The 25,302-nt window shown below is 35.4% G+C and overlaps 1 protein-coding gene across 11 annotated transcripts in view; it reads right to left on the minus strand.

Annotated features, from left to right (window-relative positions):
• The window catches only part of ZNF644 (zinc finger protein 644), a 122,497-nt gene that overhangs the window by 71,272 nt on the left and 25,923 nt on the right, over positions 1-25,302 (minus strand). For all 11 annotated transcript variants that reach the window (XM_034653858.1, XM_034653859.1, XM_034653863.1 and 8 more), the window contains one exon: positions 17,690-17,750. Coding sequence is in view for 10 of the 11 variants with exons in the window: in XM_034653859.1 (XP_034509750.1) it covers positions 17,690-17,733 (44 nt within the window). In the remaining variant the exon portion in view is untranslated. The remainder of the gene's footprint in view (positions 1-17,689; positions 17,751-25,302) is intronic.

Raw genomic sequence — 25,302 nt, forward strand, 5'->3', positions numbered from 1 at the left:
TGCTTCCCTCCCTACCAAACTAAGCCTTGGTTTATATTTTTATATTCCATATGGCATTTAATACAACTCAAGTTTACAACACCAATTATTATTTTGTTTACAAAATAAGAATCAAATATTTATAATACTAAATTGCTTAATATCAAATTGATCCCCTCTGAATTTAATCATTTATGTAGAACAGCAGTTAACAGCAGACAATCTGATTCATTTTTAAGCCAAGTAGTGCCACCAAGTGGTGGCAAATTTTTTTCTTAACACACCACTCTAAAGCAACAGAAAAAGTTTTACTGAAATATAATATTGAAATGGAATAAAAATCAATCTGACAATAAATTTTAAGTAGCGAAGTTTGTGAAATATTTGGTACAAAAGTTTAATAACAAAACTAAACAAAAAGGTCAATCTTTTTGGAAAACATCTGTATTACCCTGAAGAACCTATAGTTTCAAAGTTAATTTTTTTTAGAAACAAACAACTATGAATATAATGCTGCAGTGTTTACTTTTTGTTGCTTGTCTTTTAATTTCAGGTTTTCTTGAAAGACTTAAATTGCTTTCAAAATTAGTAAAACACACACAGTTAAAAGACCTGAAGGGGTTTTTAAAATTTTATTTATTTATTTGAGGGGGGAGGCGCAAAGGGAGAGAGAATTCCAAGCAGACTCTCCACTGAGCACAGACCCTGACCTGCGGCTCAATCCCACGTGACCCCAAGACCATGACCTAAGCTGAAACCAAGACTCAGAGGCTTAACGAGCCACACGGGTACTGCTCAACCTGAAGGTTTTATAACAGTATTACCCTCATTAGGTATAGGGAAACAGTGAGAAGAGTTGTAAAGGATCTGTTCTAGGCCTCTCCTTGGCTTACTGATCATCTTCCTATGTCTCTTCAAACTGTCTTCCCTCCATATGCATGTCTCTGTGTCCAAACATCCCTTTTTTTTAATAAGGACATCAGTTAGTTATAAATGGATCTGCCCCATCCTCCCTAATGACCTACCTTTAACTTGATTACCTTTGTTAAATATTCTATCTCCAAATAAGGTTTACTCTAAGGTACTCCGAGGTACCTACTTCAGGTCCTACTCTGGGCAGTGGGGGTGAATTCAGGGTTGGAGAAGGTGGTACAACAATTCAAGCAGTAACACTAATCATCTCTATTATTGATGACTGTATTTTCTTATTTAAAAAGACAAAATATGGGGCGCCTGAGGGGGTGCGTGGGTGGCTCAATCAGTTAAGCATCTGCCTAAGGCTCAGGTCATGATCCCAAGGTCCTGGGATTGAGTTCCACATCATCAGGCTCTCTGCTCAGTGGGGAGCCTGCTTCTCCCTCTCCTTCTGCCTGCCACTCCTCCTGCTTGTGCGTGTGTACTCTGTCAAATAAATAAATAAAATCTTTTTTTTAAAAAAAAAGGGGGTGCCTGAGTGGCTCAGTTGGTTGAGCATCTGCCTTTAGCTCAGGTCATGATCTCAAGTGCCTGGGATCAAACCCTGCACCGGGCTCCTTGCCCGGTGTGAAGTCGGCCTCTACCCCTGCCCCTCCCCCCACTCGTGCTCTCTCCCTCTCATTCTCTCAAATAAATAAAGTCTTTAAAAAAATAAAAAATAAAAAGAAGACAAAACAGCTCTTAGAAAACTGAGGGGCACCTGGGTGGCACAGTCAGTTGAACATCCAACTCTTGGTTTCAGCTTAGGTGGTGATCTCAGGGTCGTGGGCTCGAGCGTCGCGTCAGGCTCCCAGCTCAGCATGGAGTCTGCTTGAGACGCTCTCTCCCTCTCCCTCTGCCCCTATAACCCCCCACGCTTTCTTTCTCTTTCTCTATCTAAAATAAATAAATCTTTTTAAAAAAATTATTAAATGATGAATACTTGTGATACTGAGATTTATAAGAAACATTTTTAGTCTTCCTCCCTGTTCCTGATACAGTGCTCATAAAAGCCTTAGGAATTTCCTAAGAGTAGACTAGAGTTATAAAGATGTCTTTTGTTATATGAGTGGGATGACTTTTGGAAATCACCTAAGGTTGGGGACTGCTAGCCAGAGGGTGCCATGCTAACTATGTGTCCCATCCACCTGACCTCTGGAGGGGAGATGGGCTAGAGGATGGGTCAACTGACATCTGCTAATGCTTTAATGGATCCTGCAAACATAATGAAGCTGCCATAAAACCCCAAAAGGATGGGGTTTGGAGAGTTTCTGGATTGGTAAACACAGGGATGTGCTAAGAGAGTTGTGTGCCTAGAGAAGACAATGTAAAGAAGACAAGGGAAGCTCCACAATTCGTCCCACATATCTTGCCCTATGACTTTCTTCTGTTCCTGAGTTATATCCTTCTATAACAAACTGGAAATCTAGTAAGTAAACTGGTTTCCTGAGTTCAGTGAGCTGCTCTAGCAAATTAAGCAAACCCAAGGAGGGGGTCATGGGAACCTCTGATTTACAGCCAGTGGGTCTGAAGTACAGGTAACAAGGTAACAACCTGGACTTGCAACTGGTATCATAAGTCTAAGGACAGGGCTATGGGAACCTCTAATTTGTAGCCAGTTCTGAAGTGCAGATGACAACCTGAGCTTACAATTAGCACTTGAATTCGAGGGGAGGGAGGAGTCTGAAGGACTGTAACATTAACCTGTGAAATAGTATCAGAATTGAGCTGAATTGTAGGACACGAGGTTGGTATGTGGAGAACTGCCTGGTGGTGTGTAGAAACCACCCCTCCATACACTGGAATTGGTCTAACCTAATAATACTATTTTACTTTCATGAACTATATTGCCAACAAAATAAATGACTAAATTTTAGTATAAAGCTATATATATAAAATATCAAAGTAGTAAATGCCATATAGTTCATGTCCAACCCAAATATAATGCACTAAGTCCTAGACCTCATCTCCTAACACTTCTTATCACTGTATCCCAGCCATGCTGGCCTCCTTGCTGTTCCCTGACCAGGCCCCATGTACTTTGCATTTAACGTTCTCTGCTTGGAGTTCTTCCTCCAAGTATATGCATAGATCAGTTCCTTCAGTTCCAATGATCTCAGTTCTTAGATCAACCTAAATAAAACAGCACCCTTAGTCACTCTTCATCCCCCTCTCCAGTTTTATTCTTCTTCACAGTACTTACTAATAACTGACAGATTATATACTTATTTATCTATGTTCTCTCCCCCACTACAAAATAAGCTTGAGGGCAAAGACTAATGTTTTGTTCACTGATATACCCCTGACATCTAAAACAGTACCTAGGGTGACTCCCGTGTATTTGTGTAGTGTCACAAGCAGACAGAATTTTTTAAACTTAATGCATCTGCTTTCTAACTGGATCTATTGGTTCCTTTCTAATCAGTCCTTCACATCTATAAGCAGATTGACCTTTTCAAGCTGACCACTCCTCTATGGAACCCAACATTTTCCTCTCTCACAGGACATAGTCCCAAATCTTTATCACAGCAGAAAAGGCTTTACTGGGTCCTGCCTACCTTTCCATCTGGTCTCACAGTTCTCAGGGATTCAACCACTCTGGCCCTCTCTCAGATTCCCCAATGTGTCCCTTCTCATCACAGGGCCCCTGCACAAGAAGTTCCTCTAATCTGGAATCCTCTGCTCTCCTCTCCCCACCCTCTATCACATAAATTTAGTTAACCTTAACTCCTAAGCTTCCTTCAGATCACAGTTCTAAATGTCACTTACTCTGGGAAGCCTTCCTCAAGCACTCTATGTCAAGTTCCTTTGTCAGAGGCTTTTGAAGAACTGTTCCTTTCAGAGCTCTAATGTCTTTAGAATATTTAATTTATATCATTTTTGATTAATGTATTTCTCTCAATGAACCCAGGTTCCAACAGAATAGGAACCACATTTTTGTTGTATGTACTATATTTTGAGCAACTAGAAGGTGCTTGAATACCTAAATGAAGGGACACAGAAAAAGCAAGCTAACTGTAAGTGAATAATAAAGCCTGCAGTCAGTCAATTATGGGAATCAACAAAGCAAACTTTCTTTTTTATTAACTTTAATTGTTTTATCCAGACACATTGCCTGTTTCTGGGTAACTGCCTCTCCCTAGCCATCAGTGTGTGCACAAGAGAAAAAGTTACTTAACATTTCTACTAAGTGGAAAGTAAGAGTAATATAAACCTTTACAACATTTGTCATTCTATCATTAGCTTTCAGGTTGCTTTAAACAGCAAAAGAACAAACTTAAAGACAATATATGGAAAGTCCATAATTCACACTGCACTCAAGGGCAAAAGACACAAACCTTTCCTCAAAGATCAGAAATAAAACAAGGATGCCCACTTTTACTGTTTCTATTTAACATAGTACTAGAATTCCTATGCAGAGTAACTAGGCAAGATACAGAAATAAAAGGCATTCAATTTGGAAAGAAAGAAAAAAAGTTGTCTTGGTGGATGACATGATCTTACAGGTAGAAAATTCTAAAGATTCCACAAAAACACATCAGAAATAAATGAATTCAGCAAAATTGCAGCATATAAAAATCAACACACACCCTATCTTACACCACTTACAAAAATTAACTCAAAATGGATTAAAGACTTAACTGTAAGACCTGAAACCGTGAAACTCCTAGAAGTAAAACATGGTATTGACATAGGTATTGGCAATGACTTTTTGGATAAGACATCTTAAGAACAAGCAACAAAATAAAATACAAGTGGGACTACAAGAAACTAAAAAAACTTCCGCAAGGCAAAAGAAATAACCAACAAAATGAAAAGACAACCCACAGAATGGGGGAAGATATTTCCAGACCATATATCTAATAAGGGGTCAATACCTCAAATATATAAAGAACCCATATAACTCCATAGCTAAAAGCCAAATAACCCAATTAAAAATGGGCATTGGATCTGAATAGACATTTTTTCAAAGAAGATATATAAATGGCCAACAGGTACATGAAAAGATACTCAATATCACTAGTGATTAGGGAAATGCAAATTAAAACCACAATGAGATATCACCTCATGCCTGTTAGAATGGCCATGATCAAAAAGACAAGAAATAACAAATGCTGATAAAGACACAGAGAAAAGGAACCCTTCTGTACTACTGGTGGGAATGTAAACTGGTTTAGCCACTATGAAAAACAGTACGGAGGTTCCTCAAAAAATAGAACTACCCTATGATCCAGCAATTCCACTTTGGATATTTATCCAAAGAAAACAAAAACACTAACTTGAAATCTCTCACCCTATGCTCATGGCAGATTATGTACAAACAGCTAAGATATGGAAACTACGTAAGTGTCTATCGATGGATGAATAAAGAAGTTATGGTATATATATACAACAGAATATTCTTTAGCTATAAAAAATGAGGAAATCTTGACACTTACAACAACCTAGATGGACCTTAAAGGCATTATGCTAAGTGAAATAAGTCAGAGAAAGACAAATAATGTATGACCTCATCTACATGTGGAATCTAAAAGAAAAAAAACACACAAAGAAATCAAATTTATGGTTACCAGAGGTGGGGTGGTAGTGGGAGGGGGGAATTTGGAGAAAGGTGACCAAGAAGTACAACTTCAAGTTATAAGACAATTAAGTACTAGAGATGTATTGTACAACATGATGACTACAGTTAACACTGCTGTAGGATACACAGGAAAGTTGTTAAGAGTATAAATCCTAAGACTTCTCATCACAAGGAAAAAATTCTTTTTCTCTTTTTTTGCTTTTCCTATTTTATCTATGTGATGATGAATGCTAACTAAACTAACGGCAGTAATCATTTCACAATGCAGCTGACCCTTGAACAACACAGGTTTGAACCGTGTGGGTCCAGTTTTAAGCAGATATCTCACAGTACAGTATTGTAAATTTATTTTCTCTTATGAATTTCCTAATAATATTTTTTCTGTAGCTTATTTAAAGAACAGTATCTAACACATATCACACAAAGGATGGCTAATCAACTCTTCATGTCATTGGTAAGTCTTCTGATCAAGAGCTGGCTATTAGTAGTTAAGTTGCTGGGGAGTCGAAGTTATACATGGATTTTCTCTTGCAGGGGGTCAGCACCCCAAACCTCGTATCATTCAAGGATCAGCTGGATGTGAAAGTCAACTACGCCATACACCTTAAACTTACATAGTGATGTATGTGAATTATATCTCAATAAAACTAGAAAAAATTAAAAATAACAATAGAAGGAAAAAATCAACATGCAAAGGTCAACTGCATTTCCATAAATAGATGTTGGCCACCCTGAAAAAACACTGAGAAAATGATACCATTTACTAAAGCATCAGAAAGAATACAATATCGGGGCTCCTCAGTGGCACAGTCAGTTAAGTGTCCGACTCTTGATTTCAGCTCAGGTCTCAATCAGGGTCATGAGTCCAAGCCCCACCTTGGGCTCCACACTGGGTGGGGAGCCTATTTAAAAATTAATTAATTTATTTATTTGAAAAAAAAATTTAGTAATAAACTTAACCAAAGAGGCTAAAGACTTGTATACTGAAAATATTGCCAAAAGAAATTAAAGATGACAAAAACAAATGAAAAGACATCCAGTGTTCATGGATTAGGAGACTTAATAACATTAAAATGTTAATAGTATTCAAAGTAGATTTAATGCAATCCTTATGAATATCCCAGTAGCATTTTTGCAGACAGAGAAAATTTCATTCTAAAACTTACATGGAATTTCAAGGCACCCTAAATAGCCAAAACAACCTTGAAAATGAAGAACAAAGTTACAGGTCTCACACTTCCTGATTTTAAAACTTACCACAAAGCTACAGTAATCAGAACAGTGTGGTAGTGGCATAAAGACAAACATACTGATGAATGGACTGTAACAGATAGCCCAGAAATATACTCTCATATATAAGGTCAAATGATTCTTGACAAGGATGCCCAGAACACTCAAAAGGCATAGATAGTCTTCTCAACAAACGATGCTGAGAAACCTGAATTAACAAGCAAAAGAATGAAATTGGACTCTCACTTTCAAATGCTGTGAATTCACTTCACATACCTGGAATAAATCCTACCTGTTTATAGTGTATAATTGTTTTTATACATTGTTTGGTTCAATTTGCCAATATTCTATTGAGAATTTTTTGCATCTAAGTTCATCAGTTCTTTATATGTTAATCTGTAGTTTTCTTTTTTTTTTTTTAAAGATTTATTTTATTTATTTGACAGAGAGCGAGCCAGCCAGCGAGAGAGGGAACACAAGCAGGGGGAGTGGGCGAGTAAGAAGCAGGCTCCGAGCAGAAGAGCCTGACGCGGGGCTGGATCCCAGAACTCCAGGATCACGCCCTGAGCCGAAGGCAGACGCTTAACGACTGAGCCACCCAGGCGCCCCTGTAGTTTTCTTGTTTTTGTACTGTCTCTATCTAGTTTCAATATCAGTGTAATATCAGCTTCATAAAATGAAATGGAAAGTGTTCCCTCTTCCATTTTTTGGAAAGGATTAGATAGAATTGAGGTGTTAATTCTTCTTAAGATTGTTTAAAATAATTCTCCAGCCTGGAACTTTCCAATGAAATTTCAATCTTGGAAAATTTTCCCATGAAACTTTCCATCTTGGCCTAAAGATTTCTTTTTTTGGGAATTTCACAATTCTAAATTCAATGCCCTTAACAGTTACTGGGCTATGAAATATAAATTTCATATTGAGTGAGCTGTGGTTGGTTGTGTTTGTCAAGATACTGGGCCATTTCATTCAAATTGTTAAATTTTGTCTGTAAGTTGTTCATAGTAAGCTCTTAGTATCCCTATAATGTCTATAAGGGTCTATAGTGATACCCCATTACATTATTAAATTGGTAATTTTTATCCACTTTCTTTTGGTCAGTCCTGCTAGAAGTTCATTAGTTTTATTGATTTTTTTGTATAAGTAGCTTTTTGTTTCAGTGATTTTTCTCTTTTTAGTTTCATTTATTTCTACTCTTAAATTTATTATTTTCTTTTTCTGCTTGCTTTGGGTTTATTTTGCTCTTCATTTTCTTTTACATGAACACTTTCTCTTTTCAAACGTAACATTTAATGCTGTAAATTTCTCAGCACTGCTTTAGCTGTATTCCGCATATTTTGATGTTGTATTTTCATTTTCATTAAGTTCCTTTTTTTAATTTTCAGAATTTTTAAGCCATGGATTATTGAGAAGCATGTTGTTTAATTTTCAATTGACAGAGATTTTTCTGTTATTTATCTTCTAATTTGATTCCATTATGGTCAGACAATATAATTTGTATAATAACCATTCTAATTTGTTCAGGTTTGTTTTATTTTTTAAGATGTTGTCTATCTTCATGAGTATTTCATGGGCACTTGAATATAATATGTATTCCATGTTGCTAGGTGGAATGTTCTATACAGGTAATTTAGATCCTGTTGGTTTACTGTGTTCAGATTTTTTGTATTCTTACTGATTCTATGCTTAATAGTTGTGTCAGTTGTTGAGAGTATTAAAGTCTTCAATTATAATTGTGGATTCATCTCTTCCTTTTTCAACTTTATCAGTTTTTTGTTCAGGTTTTTTTTTTTTTTAAGTTTAGATTATGGCTCTATTGTTTGGTACATACACATTTTGGGTCATTACGTCTTCCTAACAGACTGATGCTTTTATCATTATTTAATCTCCTCTTGGTCCCTAGTAATTTTCTTTGTTCTGAAGTCTACTTTCCCAGAATTTAATGTAACCATCCTCACTTCTTTTTTAGGTTAATGTTGCATGGTATTGTCTTTCATATCTTTTTCAGCCCGCTTATGTCATTGAATTTGAAGTAAATTTCTTGTAAGCTACATATAGTATGGTTGTGGGTCTTTAATCCACTGTTTCATTTTCTTTCTTTTGACTGATATATTTATATTATTTACATTTAAAGTAATTTCCAACTTGCAGATTAAATGTTCCTATTTACCTGTGGCAGGTATGACTATCTTAGAAGAGCCAATTGAAAACCACAAGAATAATGACTCAATAAAAGAACATCAATAAAGAGATAAAAAAGGAATCAAAAATTTATAAAACAGAAACAGAAATCCTGGAGATGAACAATAATTAAAATGAAAAATTCACTAGTGAATCTCAAAATATTTGAGGCAAGCAGGAGAGATCATCAGTGGATATGAAAGTAAGTCAACTGAAATTCCAGTCTAAGAAGTAGAAAGAAAAAAGAATGAAGGAAAATGCAGAGCCTAAGAGACCTGTGGAAACCATCAAGTGTACCAGCCTATTGATAATGAGAAACAAGGAGAGAAAGAGGTAGAAAGAATATTTCAAAAAATAATGGTGATAAATATCCAAAATTAGACTTGAAATTAAACAGCCAACAAACTAAACAAACACCAAATAGGAAAACTCCAAATAGATCCAGACTAAGTCACATTAATATAAAATGGTCAAAACCCAAACAAAAAAGATGAATAATAAAAGCAGCAGGAGAGAAGCAATTAGTCACATACATTGGGCCCTGAGAATATAAAAAGCTAATTTCTCATCAGATACCACGGAGACTACAAAGCACTGACATAATAAAGTGCTAAAAGAAAAAAGTTTTTAACCAAAAATTCTATACCCAGCAAAATTATCCTTCAAAAAAAAAAGGGGGGGGGAGATTAAGACAGTCTCAGAAAAACAGAAGCTGAAGAGAGTTAGCCACTAGTAGACTTGCCCCTCAAGAAATGTTAAAGGAAGTCCTTCAGGCTACAATGAAAAAACACACTATATAACTGAAAGCTATAAAAAGAAACAAAGAACAACAATAAAGACAACTACAATAGGTAAGCATAAAAGCCAGTACTACTGTATAAAGTAATTTGGGACAGTAACACCAAAACAGGAGAAGAGGGATAGAGCTGTATAGATAAGTCTTTACACTATTGATACAACCTGGCATTAATTCAAACTAGATTATTATAATCTTAAAATGTTAACTGTAATTGCCAAGGTAAACACAGTAACTAAAATATACACATAAAAAGAAATAAGAAGGCAGTCAAAATAATGCACAAAACAAAGATCAATTAACATACCCAAAAAAGCAGTAATGGATACAACAATCACATAGATTATGAATAAGGAAATAGAGAATTTGAATAACACTACAGACCAAGTGGACCTAACAGACATATAAATAATCTACCCAACAAAAGCAGGATATACTTTTTTCAAAGTACACATGGAACATTTTTTAGGATAGACCACAAGACAAGTCATAAAAATTCAAGACTGAAATGATACAAATATCTTTTCTGACCAGAATAGAATGAAACTAGAAATCAACAGCATAAAGAAAACTGGAAATCCACAAATCTGTAAAAATTTAACAACATTCTTAAACAGCCAAAGGGTCAAAACAATGAAAAAAAAGGAAAATTAGAAAATACCTCGAGACAAATGAAAACACAACATACCAAAACTTGAGGAACACAAAGAAAGGAATGCTAACAGGGAATCATACAGCTGTAAAAACTTACATCAAAAAAGAAAAAAAGATCTCAAATCAACAACCTAACTTTACAACTCCAGAAATTCGAAAAGGAAAACATTAGCCCAAAGCTAGAAGAAGCAAAAAATAAAGATTAGAGGAGAGATAAATGGCAAAGAGGAATAAAAATAGAAAGGAAAAAAAAACAAACAAACAAAGGGTTGGCTTTATGAAAAGATCAACAAAATTGACAAGTCCTCTGCTAGGGATTAATTAAGAAAAAAAGAAAGAAGATTCAATTAAATCAGAAATAAAGGGATGTTATAAACGATGTAACAGAAATAAAGGATTATTAAAAAAAATACTATGAACTGTACACCAAACAATTGGATAACCAAAAAGAAAAGGATAAATTCCTAGGAACATGCAACCTACAAAGACCGAGCCATGAAGCAATAAAAAAGTATGAACAGACCTGTAACTAGTAAGGAGACTGAAGTAGTAATCAAACCCCATTCCCCCAAAAAGGAAAGTCCAAGACTAAATGTCTTCACTGGAGAGTTCCACCAAATATTTAAAGAATTAACACCAATTCTCTTGAAACTCTTCCCAAATAACTGAAGAGGAGGAAACATTTCCAAGCTCATTCAATGAGGCCAGCATTACGTTGGTACCAAAGTTAGACAAAGACACAAGAAAACTATAGACCAGTATCTCCGATGAATATTGATACCAAAAAATTCTGAACAAACTAAAAGCAAACTGATATCAACAGCACATTGAAAAGATTATTACACCATGAGTAAGTGGGTTTTATTGTTGGAATGCAAAGATGATTGAACATATGAAAATCAATCAGTGTAATACACCACACATTAATAGAATGAACAAACACAACACAAATCATCTCAATTGATGCAGAAAAAACATTTAACAAAATGCAACACCATTTCATGCTAAACAAAACTCTCAATAAACTAGGAAGAGAAGAAATCTACCTCAACATAATGAAGTCCATTTACGAAAAAACACATACCTACAATCATACTCAGTGGTGAAACACTGAAAGCTTTTCCTCCAACACCAAGAATGAGACAAGGCCGTCTGCTCTTGCTACTCCTATCAAACATAGTACCGGAAGTCCTAGCAAGAGCAGTCAGGCAAGAAAAAAAAATAAAAACATTCAAATTGGAAAGGAAAAAATAAAATCATCTCTCTTCATAGACAACATGACCTTGTGTAGAAAACCCAAAAATACCACCAAAAAACTGTTATAACTAATAAACAAATTCACCAATGTAGGATATAAAATTAACACACAAAAATCAGTTTTGTCTATACATTAACAATAAACAACCTCGAAAAAAAATTAACAATCTCATTTACAAAAGCATCAGAAAGAATAAAAAACTTGGGAATAAAATTAACCAAGGAGATGAAAGACTTGTGTGCTGAAAACCACAACACAATCCTGAAAAAACTTAAAGAAAAACACAAGCGGAAAAATATCTAGTGCTCAAGTACTGGGAGACTTAATATTAAGATGTTCATATTACCCAAAGCAATCAAAAGATTCAACATGATCACTATCAAATTCCCCGTGGCATTTTTTTTCACAGAAGTAGATAAATTCACCCGAAAATTCAAATATCAAGAGCTCTCAAAAGGCAAAGCAATTTTGAAAAAGAAGAATAAAGTTGCATGTCTCTTATTTCTTAATTTAAAAATAAATTTACAATGCTACAGTAATCGAAACAATGGTGTAAAGACAAACAGACCAAAGGAACAGAAGACAGACCCTGGAAATACACTCACAAAATGGACAAATGATCTCTGCCAAGGATGCCAAGACCACTCAGTGAAAAATGGACAGTCTCTTCAACAAATGGTGCTGGGTAAACTGGATAAACACATACAAAAGGATGAAGTTGGACCCTTCTTTCACACCATAAATAAAACTTAACACGAAATGAATCAAAGACCTAAACATAAGACCTAAAACTATAAAACTCCTAGGAGAAAGCATAGAGGAAAAAGCCTTGTGACATCATCAAACTTGACAATAATTTCTTGGATACGAAAAGCAGAACAACAAAAAGAGACAAACGGAAGTACATCAAACTTAAAAACTTCTGTGTATCAAAGCACACAATCAACAAAGTCAACAGGCAGGTGATCTACAGAATGGGAGAAAGTATCACCAAACTGTAGATATGATAAGGAATTAATGTCTAGAATATATTAAAAAATTCTTACAAAACAAAAAACCCCCCAATAACCCAATTAAAATATGACTTGAATAGATGTTTCCCTAAATATGATCTACAAATGGCCAACAAACATGAAAAAATGCCCAATATCATTCATCATCAGTGAAATGTAAATTGAAACCCTGAGGTATCACTGCACATCCATTAGGATGGTTGTGTTTTCAAAATAACAGAAAATGACAAATGTTGGTGAAGATGTGTGCTCTGTTGGTGGGATTGTAAAGTGGTGAAAAAACAGTATGGATGTTCCTGGAAAACTTAGAAATACAACTATCTTATGATCCAGCAATAACACTTTGAAGTGTATATTCAAAAAAATTTAAAAAGTCTTGAAGAATATTTGCAGACCCATGTTCATAACAGCACTATTCACAATAGCCAAGAGGTGGAAGCAACCCAAACATCTACTGATGGATGAATCAATAGAGGAAATGCGGTATATGAACACAATGAAATATTATACAGCTTTAAACACGAAAAAAATCCTGTCATATGCTACCAAATGGATGAACCTTAAGAACATTACACTAAGTGAAATAAGCCAGTCACAAAAAAGACAAATATTGTATGATTCCACCTATCATACTTTCCTGGTCCCTCCCTCAGGAAAATGGTGAAGAAGAGTGAAATAAGTCAGCGTGTCAAATACACTTTCTCCTTCCATGGCAAAACCAAGAGGAAAAGACAAGCTGTGAGGATCAGGCGTTGTGGTTCCTACATGAAAATGGTAGCCGGTGGTGCCTGGACCTACAACTACAACACCACTCCTGCCGTCACAGTGAAGTCATCAGAGGACTGAAGGAGATGAAAGACCAGTAGAAGCTCCACCATTTGAAACATTGCTAGCCCATAAGAAATGAGCTAATTCTGTTAATAAAATTACTCTGGCTTGTAAAATTTATTAATTGGATGTTCTGATTTGCGGTGCATTAATTTTGCTTTCTTAAAAGACTTGGAAATTTAAAATCCTTCTAATTAAAAAAAATGTACCAATAAATACCACTTTTCACTGATTAGACTGGCATGGATTAAAACATGAATTAATATTTAGCGCGGTGTGGGGAAAGAGATATTCTCAAACACTGCTAACAAAAATATTAAGTAATATAACCTCATTGTAATTTTGCAGTATCAGAATTAAAGGGCACATATACACTGACCCAGTAACCCACTGCTACAAATTATCCTACATTCTCACATAATTCCGATAATGTGGTGAAGAATATTTATTGCTGCACTGCATATACAAGCAAAAAACCCTGAGATTTACCAAACTATCTCTATCAACAAGAAACAAATTAAATGTAATCCATATATGGAAAAATGACTAAGATATACTGGCAAATGGAAAGGGAAAGATGCAGAATACATATCAGCTATTTCATAATTTATGGGGAGTACAATGCTAGGTGAGAGAGGAGAGTTTTACTTATTCTAAACATCTCTATGCTATTTGCTCATACATAAAAAAGTGTATGTCACCTCCATAAAAAAATGAAATTTCAAAAATACTATGTTACTTGGCAATATATTTGAAAAAGGTCAAATGTACATTGTGCAATCTCATCTAGAATGAAGAACAATATTTTTATTAATTTAAAAGTCTTTTTTTCACATTACAACAAAGAGCAGCACACATCTACATTGCTACTAAGGACAGTGAAGCACAGACAGCTAATATAGGGTAAGTATTCATAAAGAACCTCAAATCCTTGGATTCAGGGACTCTGCAAAATGAAAAAAGCAGTGGCTGACCATATAAAATATTGAAGCACAGGATGAAGACGAAGAGTCTGAAACTGAGGTATACCCATCAACCTCTGAGAAGACAAACTAGCCTAAAATCTTTCAAATACACAGAAGTCAAACAACCTCAAGGTTGTATTTCTCTGAATACTCAAATTTTATCAACAAAAAAACTAAACATACTTCACACCCATGATGAAATAAAACAAATAACTGAAGTTCTAACTTTTGATAAGAATCTATGTCTAAAAAAATCCTTGTAGGGATCAGAAGAAACAGCATGAGATGGGGTCAATGTCCAACTCTGTATTCAACCTTTATGGCAGAAGCTGTAGAGAGGAAAAGCAACAAATTGATCCCAGTGAGGAAGAACCTCTCCTTGCTTTGGACTTGCTAGAAGGCACAAAAATCCCCTAGGTGACTGCAATGGCCAACCCAACCAGCCTAATTTCAAATATGGAAGAAAAAACTAGTGTAAAATACATTACAATATTTTAAAAGTTTCTTAAGTAAGCATATTATTTATATGTTACATACCTACAATGATAAAAACAAAATTTTTAAAAATACTTTTCATCAAACAGCAAGCTTAAGCTATAAAAATAAAAAATGTTATCACAATTCCAGACTATCATTCAATTTCCTCTCTACTCCAGTATTTTTTTACCCTCAGGAAAACGAGAAAAAGGTTTCTTTACAGATGTGACCAGTCTTCCTAATCTTCTACTTGTATTAATCTAATACATCCTTTAAAATCTTTAAAGAAATAACTACTACAAACTCACAAAAAGAATACCATTAGTAGCAAACACTCCAATTTCCATAACACGGATTAATGCCCTCATTCAAAAATTGTAATCAAAATCAACGGTTTTCCTTAAGGTCTCAACTAAGAACATTACTAGCCATTTTTTTCAACTGGATTCAAAAAAGACTGGGGGGATATTTTATGGCAACTGAAGTGCCAATGTCTTCATCCCATTCCAGCCATTCTGAATCCCTACTTGACTGAGAGAGAATTCTGTTCACCATTCCATGTTTTACAAAATTCACTAAGTACATACAGTACTCTGGCACTGTGCTTCTAAGATAAGTAAGACATTGATGGTGTCTACCTTCAAAGAACTCACAGCCCAGTAAAGGAAACACTCTACAGCAGTAGGGCCAGGTCTGGCTCAAAGGATAAGATAATGCTTGAGATGGGCTATCTCAGGAGATAAGCTGATGAGCAGGAGGAAGGACAATGACATCTGGGGAGGTGAGAGGCTGGGGGAGAGTGACAACAAATAATTAGGACTAAAACTAAATATATGAAACATCAGAGTTAGTTATTCAGATAATTCTAGGCATTCTGGAATAGCTGCAGTGAGACCATTGTATGCCACATTATGGAGCTTACATTTTATTGTGCAGGTGATAGAGGAACAATAAAGGGGACACCTAGAGGAAGGAAAGCAGTGTAGAATGCTGGAAAGTGAGGTCAGAGACTTGGAGAATCCAATAAACAAAATTACAGAGAGAATACATAAAAAATTTGTAGCACGGTCATGCAGTGGAATAGTACTCGGCAATAAAAAGCAATGAACTACTGATACACAACAAGATGTATGTTGATTGAAAAAAGCCACAAAAAATGAGTGCATATTATATAATTCTATGTACATAAAATTCAAGAACAGGCAAAACTAAGCTATGCTGATAAAATTCACAAAGATGCTTATCTCAGGAGGAAAAGGCTATTGGACTGAAAAAGGAAGAGTATGAGGAATCTCCTGGTCAATGAAAATGTTCTACACCTTGATCCCTATGGTAGTTACATGTGTGAACATATCTAAAAACCTCATTCAGCTCTATACTTCAAATTTTACCATAAATAAATTACAACTTAATTTATATAAAATGTAAATTATATCTTATTAAAAAAAGAAAAATGCATAATTGTGGTAGAACAGGGTCAAAATAAGTTAAACCAGCAATATGGGACTTACAAGAAATCAGAATAAAGGTTCTAACACATGGCATATTCAATTAGCAAACAAAATCCCTATAAGACCTTAAGTACAAAAGTCTAGCTGCTTCTTCCCTACAAGAAGATATATAGACAAGTGTTCTTTATAATAAATGCTGTGAAGACCATGTACTCTTACTAAAGAAAATAGCTCACTATAAACCAAAAAAATAAAAAATTTTCTACACAGCAGTACCTACCTTACAGAAAGTATTATAAAGATTAACAAGGCATGAGAAGCAGTTAACACAATATAGAGCACAATAAGTACTCTTCACACTACCACTACAATTATTATTATATAATAGTAATAAAAGGGAAACTCCCCTTCAAATTATGCCTAAACCACTTATTGAGAATACACTGTTTAACTGCATATTACTCAACTACAGCACTTCTCATTCTAGATCTTTTATTTTCTTTAACTTGGAGATCAGCAAGTTTCTGACAGCTGAAACATCTGGTTAGATTTGAAAAAGACCAAGTTAACTACAATTTAAGTATTCTTTTAACCTGTTTATATCCTGAAACCATGTTCACTTGCCAAAAGATAGTAAGTCTATCTTTTTAACATCTCAACAGTTTATATTATTAAAAACCCTTCTTTCACATATCAAACCCAAAACGTACATGGTCATAATTCAATTTCCGGAAAGTCAACAGTCTTAGAAAAATTAAAACAAATCAGAATGCTAAATTAGAAAAGTCATTCAGTAGAGACACTCATAAGAAAAATAGTGAAACAATCATTTATAATTCTGAACATTATATTAACATAAAGAAGTCACAATTTGGCAAATTTAATCAATTTATAGACGTGCTTCATTAATAGAAATAAGAAAGTAAAATTCGCAAAGGCAAAAACTACTCAAGCACTATATATAATCCACTAAGAGAACATTGAAGCATCCAGCAAATCTCTTACTGAACTGGTTTCTGAATAGCTAAACCAAACACCAACTCCATTTTCTAACATGTTTAATAGTCACGGGAAACTACATACCTAAGTAAACTCAACATAAAAGAAGGAAAACTAAAAATTTAGTTCCACAATTTGATGACTCTATCGTTACTCCCACCAAATCAACTGGAGCAAGGACATCAAAGTCAATTCTTCATATTTCAAAATTTTATTGAAAAACTCATTAATTCTGAACATGAAGGCACATTTTTAAAACATAAGTTTTTTGTATTATTCCTACTTTGATATGTAACATTTAACAAAGTAGTCTTCTACTTACCTAGATTTTGTCTTATTAACATCTCGTTGCAAAAGCAATCTCATTCGAAATTAACTCAAACCTGAAAGAATACATGTAGAGACCATCATTTAGTTTTTGTGTCCTGTATGAATAAGTACATCTACGATTCACTTATTCTTTGAAATTAAAAACTGCAAATCAAATTATTTTGACATAACATGTATCCAAATAAGTGGTTCAACTAAAACATGACCATTTTAACTTTTAGGAAACTTGCTAAGTACCATTTTTTTTATGAACAATAATCTATTCAAATGAGAAACTTAAACTTTCTAGTTCTCTTTCAAAAAATTTACAATAACTTGTTTTTATTAATTTTAATAGTACAGCAATTAAAATCGGTACTTGTTAATAAAACACATACTTCTAGATGTTTATCTAATACTATTAAATATATACCAAACAGTACACCAAGAAGCTGAAGAAAAATAATACAGTATGAGATGGCATAAAAGTATACACTAATAGTAAATATAATAATGGCTAACAATGATTAAATACTTACTAAATGCCAGGGACCATTATTCTAGAGGACAGTATGTATGGATACTCTCCTGCTTCCTCAATTTAATTCACGATCTAGTATAATGTAACAACTACCCCAACATTCCACTGAAAATTGACCTGAAAAATTACCTACCCCTAACTTTTATCACATTCCACAAAATCTGAAAACTTAGTATGTCTTATCCTGTACTCTACACATCTCCTTCCCCAACCTGAAACTTGCTTGTTATTCTTCTGAATTCTTATTCACAAAAAATGGCACCACCATACCTACTGCCATTCTCACCTAGATTCCTGCAACTATTCTATTTCCAGACTATCATCTCAAACTTCCCAGAATCATGTCAGTTATCATTTTGCAATGGCTATCCTCAGGATGTCACATCTATGCTTCAAGTCCTTTAACAGTACTCATCAATGATCTTATCCTTACCATTATCCCCAATCTCTACTCTCCCATTCACTCAAGGTTTCTAGTACTAAATCCCTTCAACTCCCAGAACAGCCCCCATGCCTTCTCAGCTTTCCCACTGCTTCACATGGTAACCTATACTTACCTTCTCTCTTTAACTTTGCTAACACCTTTTTTTTTAATTAGTTTTGCAATATTTAGCTTAGTCACCCTGAAAGATCCTTCTTCAATTTCTTCAGCTGTGGTGTTTCTCAATTGCTATAGCAACTGGTGATAGCTCTATATCAACTGTTTACTTATGTGTTTTCTGAACTACAGTAGGGACACATGGAGGACAAGAATTCATTCATCTAATTTCAGCATTTTCACTGGGTGGCACATAGTAAAAGTAAAACAGGGGCGCCTGGGTGGCACAGCAGTTAAGCGTCTGCCTTCGGCTCAGGGCGTGATCCGGCGTTATGGGATCGAGCCCCACATCAGGCTCCTCTGCTATGAGCCTGCTTCTTCCTCTCCCACTCCCTCTGCTTGTGTTCCCTCTCTTGCTGCCTGTCTCTATCTCTGTCAAATGAATAAATAAAATCTTTAAAAAAAAAAAACTATAGTTATTAAAAAAAAAAAAAGTAAAACAATGTAGGCTGACTTGAAGATTAGAAATTTTGTGTTGTATCCAAAATGTACATAGGGATACAGAAGACAAGTAAGTAAAATTCAGGCTAATGAGTTTAATTCACATTTCCAAACTAGAGAAAAAGAATTCACATCACTTCTGAATCCAGTAACGTTATTTCATGAAACAACTACATCTAAGTAAAAAGACAACTGATAAAAATCACCTCGGTACAAACTTTTATAGAGTGATTTAATTAATTTCATTGATCATCAATACCAAGATTTTGGTATTCAATGTTTGCATCCCTACAGAAAACAAAGTTTGTGGACTATAAATCCTAGACTCACTGAAGTATTAGACTTAAGCAGAAAAGAGCTAGAGAAGAAGGTGAATATAGTCTTAGTACTAATAATGTCAACAACCTAGCAAAGTGTTTCTCAAACTTTAGCACACATCAGCATCACCTGGAGGGCTTGTTATACAGACTGCTAGCCCACACCCTCAGAGTTCCTGATTCAGTAATTCTAAGTTAGAACCCAATGATCTGCATTTCTAATAAGTTCCTAAGGTGATGCTATTTCCAGGACCACACACTAAGAACCGCAGACCTGGTGTTTTCTACATAACGTCTAGAAGAAATGAGAATATTCTCTCGGTCACCCACTGCCACCAATCTTTACCTACCCAGAACTGGATACTGTGACCTATTACAAACTAAACTATAAATCAAAGTTAAAAGTCTACTATGAATTGCTGAGTGTGATGGGATGAAAAAAAACGGCCCTGCAAGAGAATCCACATCCTAATCCCCAGAACCTGTAAATATTACCTTATATGACCCCTTTCCCCAAAAGAAAAGTCTTTACAAATGTGATTAAGTTAAAAATTGTGAGATGGAGAGATAATCCTGGATTATCTGGGTGGGCCCTAAGTACAATCACATGTATTCTTATAAAGAGGGAGATGGGGAAATTTGACTATACACAAAGAACGTGAAGACAGAGTAGAGAGATTTGAAAACACTGGCCTTGAGGATTATAGCCATAGTCAGGAATGTCAGTAGCCACCAGAATTGAGAGGCAAGGGATGGATCCTACCCTAGAATTTCTGGAGAGAATAACCCTGCTGACACCTTGATTTCTGTCCAGTGATACTGATTTCAGACTCCTGGCTTTCAGAACTGTCAGACAGTACGTTTGTTGTTTAAAGCCACCTAGTTTGTGATAATTTGTTAGAACAACAAGAAATGAATAAACTGATGCTAGCAGGCTCTCTAGGAAATAAACCAGATGCACTACATAAAAGGTGTTATGAACTGATTTGTTCATATGTTGAAGCCCTAGTTCCCAATGTGACTGCATTTGGAGAAAGGGCCTTCAAAAAGGTTAACTGAGGTTAAATAAGGACATAAGGATGGGGCCCTAATCCCATATGAATGGTGTCCTTATAAGAAAAAAAAAACACAAGGGATACATGCACAGAGGAAATGCCACGAAAGAAAATAGCCATCTTGAAGAGAGAAGCCTCAAATAAACCGAACACCCTAATCTTGGCCTTCTAGCCTCCTAATTATATTATACTTTTTAGGCATGGATTTAAAAAGTACTTTCTACCAAACTTCATTATAAATTCCCCTTTAAAAAATATAGTGTTTACAGTGACCTGGTTTGACTCTCTGGGGATCAAATGCAATTACACCCCAAGAATACCGACTCTTGCTACTTCTATTCAACATGTTACTGAAGTACTAGTCAGGGTAAACAGATAGGAAAAAAGAAACATATGATCTCCAAAGTGGAAAGGAAGAAGTAAAATTATCTGTTTGCAGATAACATGATTTTTTTAGGTAGAAAGTCTTAAAGATCCTAAAAAAAAACAAAAACTCTAATAAATGATTTAAGCAAAATTTCAGAATATCAGCATGTGAAGATCATTTGCATTTCTGTATAATAACAATGACGAAACCAGAAAACAAAATTATAAAAATCTCATTTACAGGGGTGTCTGGGTGGCTCAGTTGGTTAAGTGTCTGACTTTTGGTTTCAGCTTAGGTCAGAATCTCAGGGTGGTGAGATCAAGCCCCATGTGAGGCTCCCCACTCAGCAGGGAGTCTGCTTCCCCTCTTCCTCTCCCTCTGCCCCTCCCCCAGTTTGCACACATGCACTCTCTCTCTCTCTCAAATGAATAAATAAAGCTTTAAAAAAATTAAAAATAGAATTGCCCTAGGATCCAGAAATCCGAGTCTTGCTATATATCCAAGAGACCTTTAAGTAGGATCTCAAAGACAGATTTACATACCCATGCCCATTGCAGCATTATTCACAATAGCCAAGTGGCAGGGGCAAGCTGAAAGTTCATCGACAGAGGAATAGATAAAGGAAATGCAGTATATACACGGAACACTGGAATGGAATACTATGCAGCCTTTAAAAATAAGGAAATCCAATCACAAGCCACATTAAGGGTGAACCTTGACAACATTGTGCTAAGTAAAATAAGCCAATCACAAAGGACAAACACTGTATGATTCCACTCACATGAAGTATTTATAGTAGTCAAAATCACAGAAAAAAAAGTAAAAAGGTTGTTACCCAAGGGCCAAAAGTGAGGGGGTGATAAAATTAGAGTTTAATGGGTACAGAGTTTCAGTTTTGCAAAATAAAAAGTTTTACAGATCTGCTGCACAACAATGTGAATATCCTTAACGCTACTGAACTGTACACTAAAAATCGTTAAGACAGTAAATTTAATGTTTTTTTTTAACACTATTTAAAAAATAAATTAAGTACCAAGAAAAAATACATACAAGGGCCAAAATGGATTAACAGGGATTGCGTTTGCCCTCCAACTGAAAAGCCTAAAAAATCAGTACTATCTATGAAATGACAGTTTTGGGGTATTAAACAGGCAAATACAGAGGGTGAACCCTAAGAGAAGGGAAACAGATGAGGTAAACCCTCCAACAATCCCAACTTACCACAGACTCTCACCTGGGGATGGGATATCCAGGCAGAATCTGGTGGTTTCCCTGAGTTGAAGAGACTGAATTGGAAGTCCAACGCTAAGACAGCTAGGGGCTGCAGGGCAGAGTACTAGAGAGAAGACAACTTCACAGAGCGAGAACATCCACTATTATTAAAACAAGTCCAAGACTGAGGAAAGAGCCACTCAAAAGGATGACAAGGATTACTGCCCTAGTCTCATACAAAGCCAAAAATAAGACCTGTTTTCTTCAGACAGAGTGGAAAACCTCTTAATTCAGGTAGCACTGACTAAAGTAACCCTCGACTAAATGCTTTTGAAAGAGAGACCCAAAAGGGAAATGTGGCTCAGAAGGGAAGAATCAAAGTGGCATGAGGAAACTTTCAGGTGTGATAAATGTATTCAGTATCTTGTTTGTGGGGTGATAGCTTTCTAAGTGTATACATACCTCAAAACTTATTCTGTACACTTTAAATATGTGTATTTCACTACATGTCAATTATTTGTCAATAAATCCATTTTTATAACTTCAATTAAAACAAAACCACCCAATCACAAAATGGGCAGAAGATCTGAAGCAACAAATCTTTTGGCGGAATCTTTCACCAAAGATACAAGAATGGTAAGTACCTGAAAATACACTCACTATCACTTGTACAAGAAAAGTACAAACTTGAGCCACGAGTTATCACCATACAACTATGAGAATGGCTCAAATTAATAAGACCAACCATACCACATGGTGGTAAATGTGTGAAGGAACTGAAACTCTCATACACTCATACAGGAAGATAAATGGTACAACTACTTTGTAAAAAGTTTCACCATTTCTTAAAGTGTCAAATATACACCTACTACATGTATGATCCAGTTATTTCCACCCTCCTAGGTATTTACCCAAAGAAATTAAAGCATATGTTCATATAAAAACTTATATACAAATGTTCACCTTTATTTGTAATAGCCAAAAGCAGAAGGAAAAAACATCCATGAACATGTGAACCCTTACATTATAGCTTTATAATGGAATAAGAAAGAATGAACTAATGACACATGCAATGTGGATGAACCTGAAAATATGTTGAGTGAAAAAAATGTAGACAAAAAGATTATATACTGCATAAGGGGAGGAGCAATAAGTATGAAAAGAATTAAAAAGGGGCACAAGGAAAGTTTTGAGGGTAAAGGATATGTTTATTATCTTGATTGTGGTGATGGTTTCATGGGTGTATACAAGATATCGAATGTATTCAAATTATACGCATAAAACATAAGATTTATTTTATGCCAATATAATAAATCTGCTTAAGATCACAATATGAAAATATTAATAAATGGGAAAATAACAAAATCTCAAATGAAAGAAGTTAAAGTAATAATAATGAGCACAAAAAGAATACTGTCATTTATAACCAAAAGAGAACAAGCACAGAAATGAATCATCTTTCAACACCTACCACTGGTACTACAATTACTCTACAATTGGTAATCCAACGCATGAACGATGCTTCCAAAATGTCATCAGATATAGCCTACAAAACAAGTATAACTAGAGTCATCTGGACCTTCACACAGATTGACGTATTCAATTTACACTTGCCTCAACTTCTATACTCACACACAATTCCTACTGAAATATAAATATATAATAAAATAAACCTAGAACAAACATAGAAATTAATTTTACAGCATGAATCAAAAATGTCTGCAAAGATAGCCCCAATTTATTCCTTTTCTTTCTTTTTTTTTTTTAAAGATTTTATTTATTTATTTGACAGAGATAGAGACAGCCAGTGAGAGAGGGAACACAATCAGGGGGAGTGGGAGAGGAAGAAGCAGGCTCATAGCAGAGGAGCCTGATGCGGGGCTTGATCCCATAATGCCGGGATCACGCCCTGAGCCGAAGGCAGACGCTTAACCGTTGTGCCACCCAGGCGCCCCTATTCCTTTTCTTTCTTTCCTTCCTACCTTTCTTTTCTTTCTTCCTTCTTTCCTTCCCTTTCCTTTCCTTTGACAGCGATGGCCAGCCAGCGAGAGAGGGAACACAAGCAGGGGGAGTGGGAAAGGAAGAAGCAGGCTCCCAGCGGAGAAGCCTGATGTGGGGCTCGATCCCAGAACGCCAGGATCACGCCCTGAGCTGAAGGCAGACGCTTAACAACTGAGCCACCCAGGTGCCCCAAAAATAGCCCCAATTCTATACTCCATTATCCATGCACTTAGCAATGAGGCTTTTCAGTTTTGCCCATCAAGAGGCAGAGTGTTTTTCCCTACCCTTTAACTCTAGGCTTCCTTAATTAAGATCTAGACCAACTGTTAATCTAAAATAACTCTTACAGGGATAAGAATAATTTAATATGGTATCTTTAGGATAGAGTTGTATCAGTTAGCTATTACTGTGTAACAAACTACTCTAAAACTTGGTGGTTTGAAACACATTTATTGTGAAAACAAGTCTGTGAGTCAGCTAGGCAGTATTTCTGGTCTTGGCTGGTCTCATTTATGAGTCTGCATTTAGCAGCAGTTCAGGAGGGTGGCTTTGCTGCTCTTGGCTGGATTCTCTAGGATGGTCTATCTTGTTTCCTCCAGCAGATTAGACTGGGCTCGTTCTTATGGTGGTGGCAGTATTCTAAGAGTAGAAGCATACAAGGTCTCTTGAGGTCTAACTCAGAATTGACAAACTGACATGCGTTGCATTCTATGGGTCTTTCTTAAAAGGAAGCCTAGAGTTAAAGGGCAGGGAAAGGGAAAAAAGAGATATGCCTATTTTACTGTTTTATTAGCAGTGACTCTACAAAACCATCTTGTCAGTTTGTCTATCTCAAGAGATATAAACTGAGCAAAATCATCTTTATAAGTAATGTTACCACTCAACTATTATTGTGTGAAATTGTTGCTAGACAGTTTTACTAGATTCAACCATACAATGAAATTTTTCAAGATCTTCCAAAAATCTAAGAAAACTATTATAAAGTAATCTGCTATCTTACCTAACATTCCTTTTCCTATCTATGTTAAGAGCACTCTGACTGCCAATTAATGAAACACTCTTACTCAACTGTTAAAGTGATACCAATCATAGGG

Source organism: Ailuropoda melanoleuca, chromosome 2, assembly GCF_002007445.2.
Source record: "Ailuropoda melanoleuca isolate Jingjing chromosome 2, ASM200744v2, whole genome shotgun sequence".
Lineage (NCBI taxonomy): Eukaryota > Metazoa > Chordata > Mammalia > Carnivora > Ursidae > Ailuropoda > Ailuropoda melanoleuca.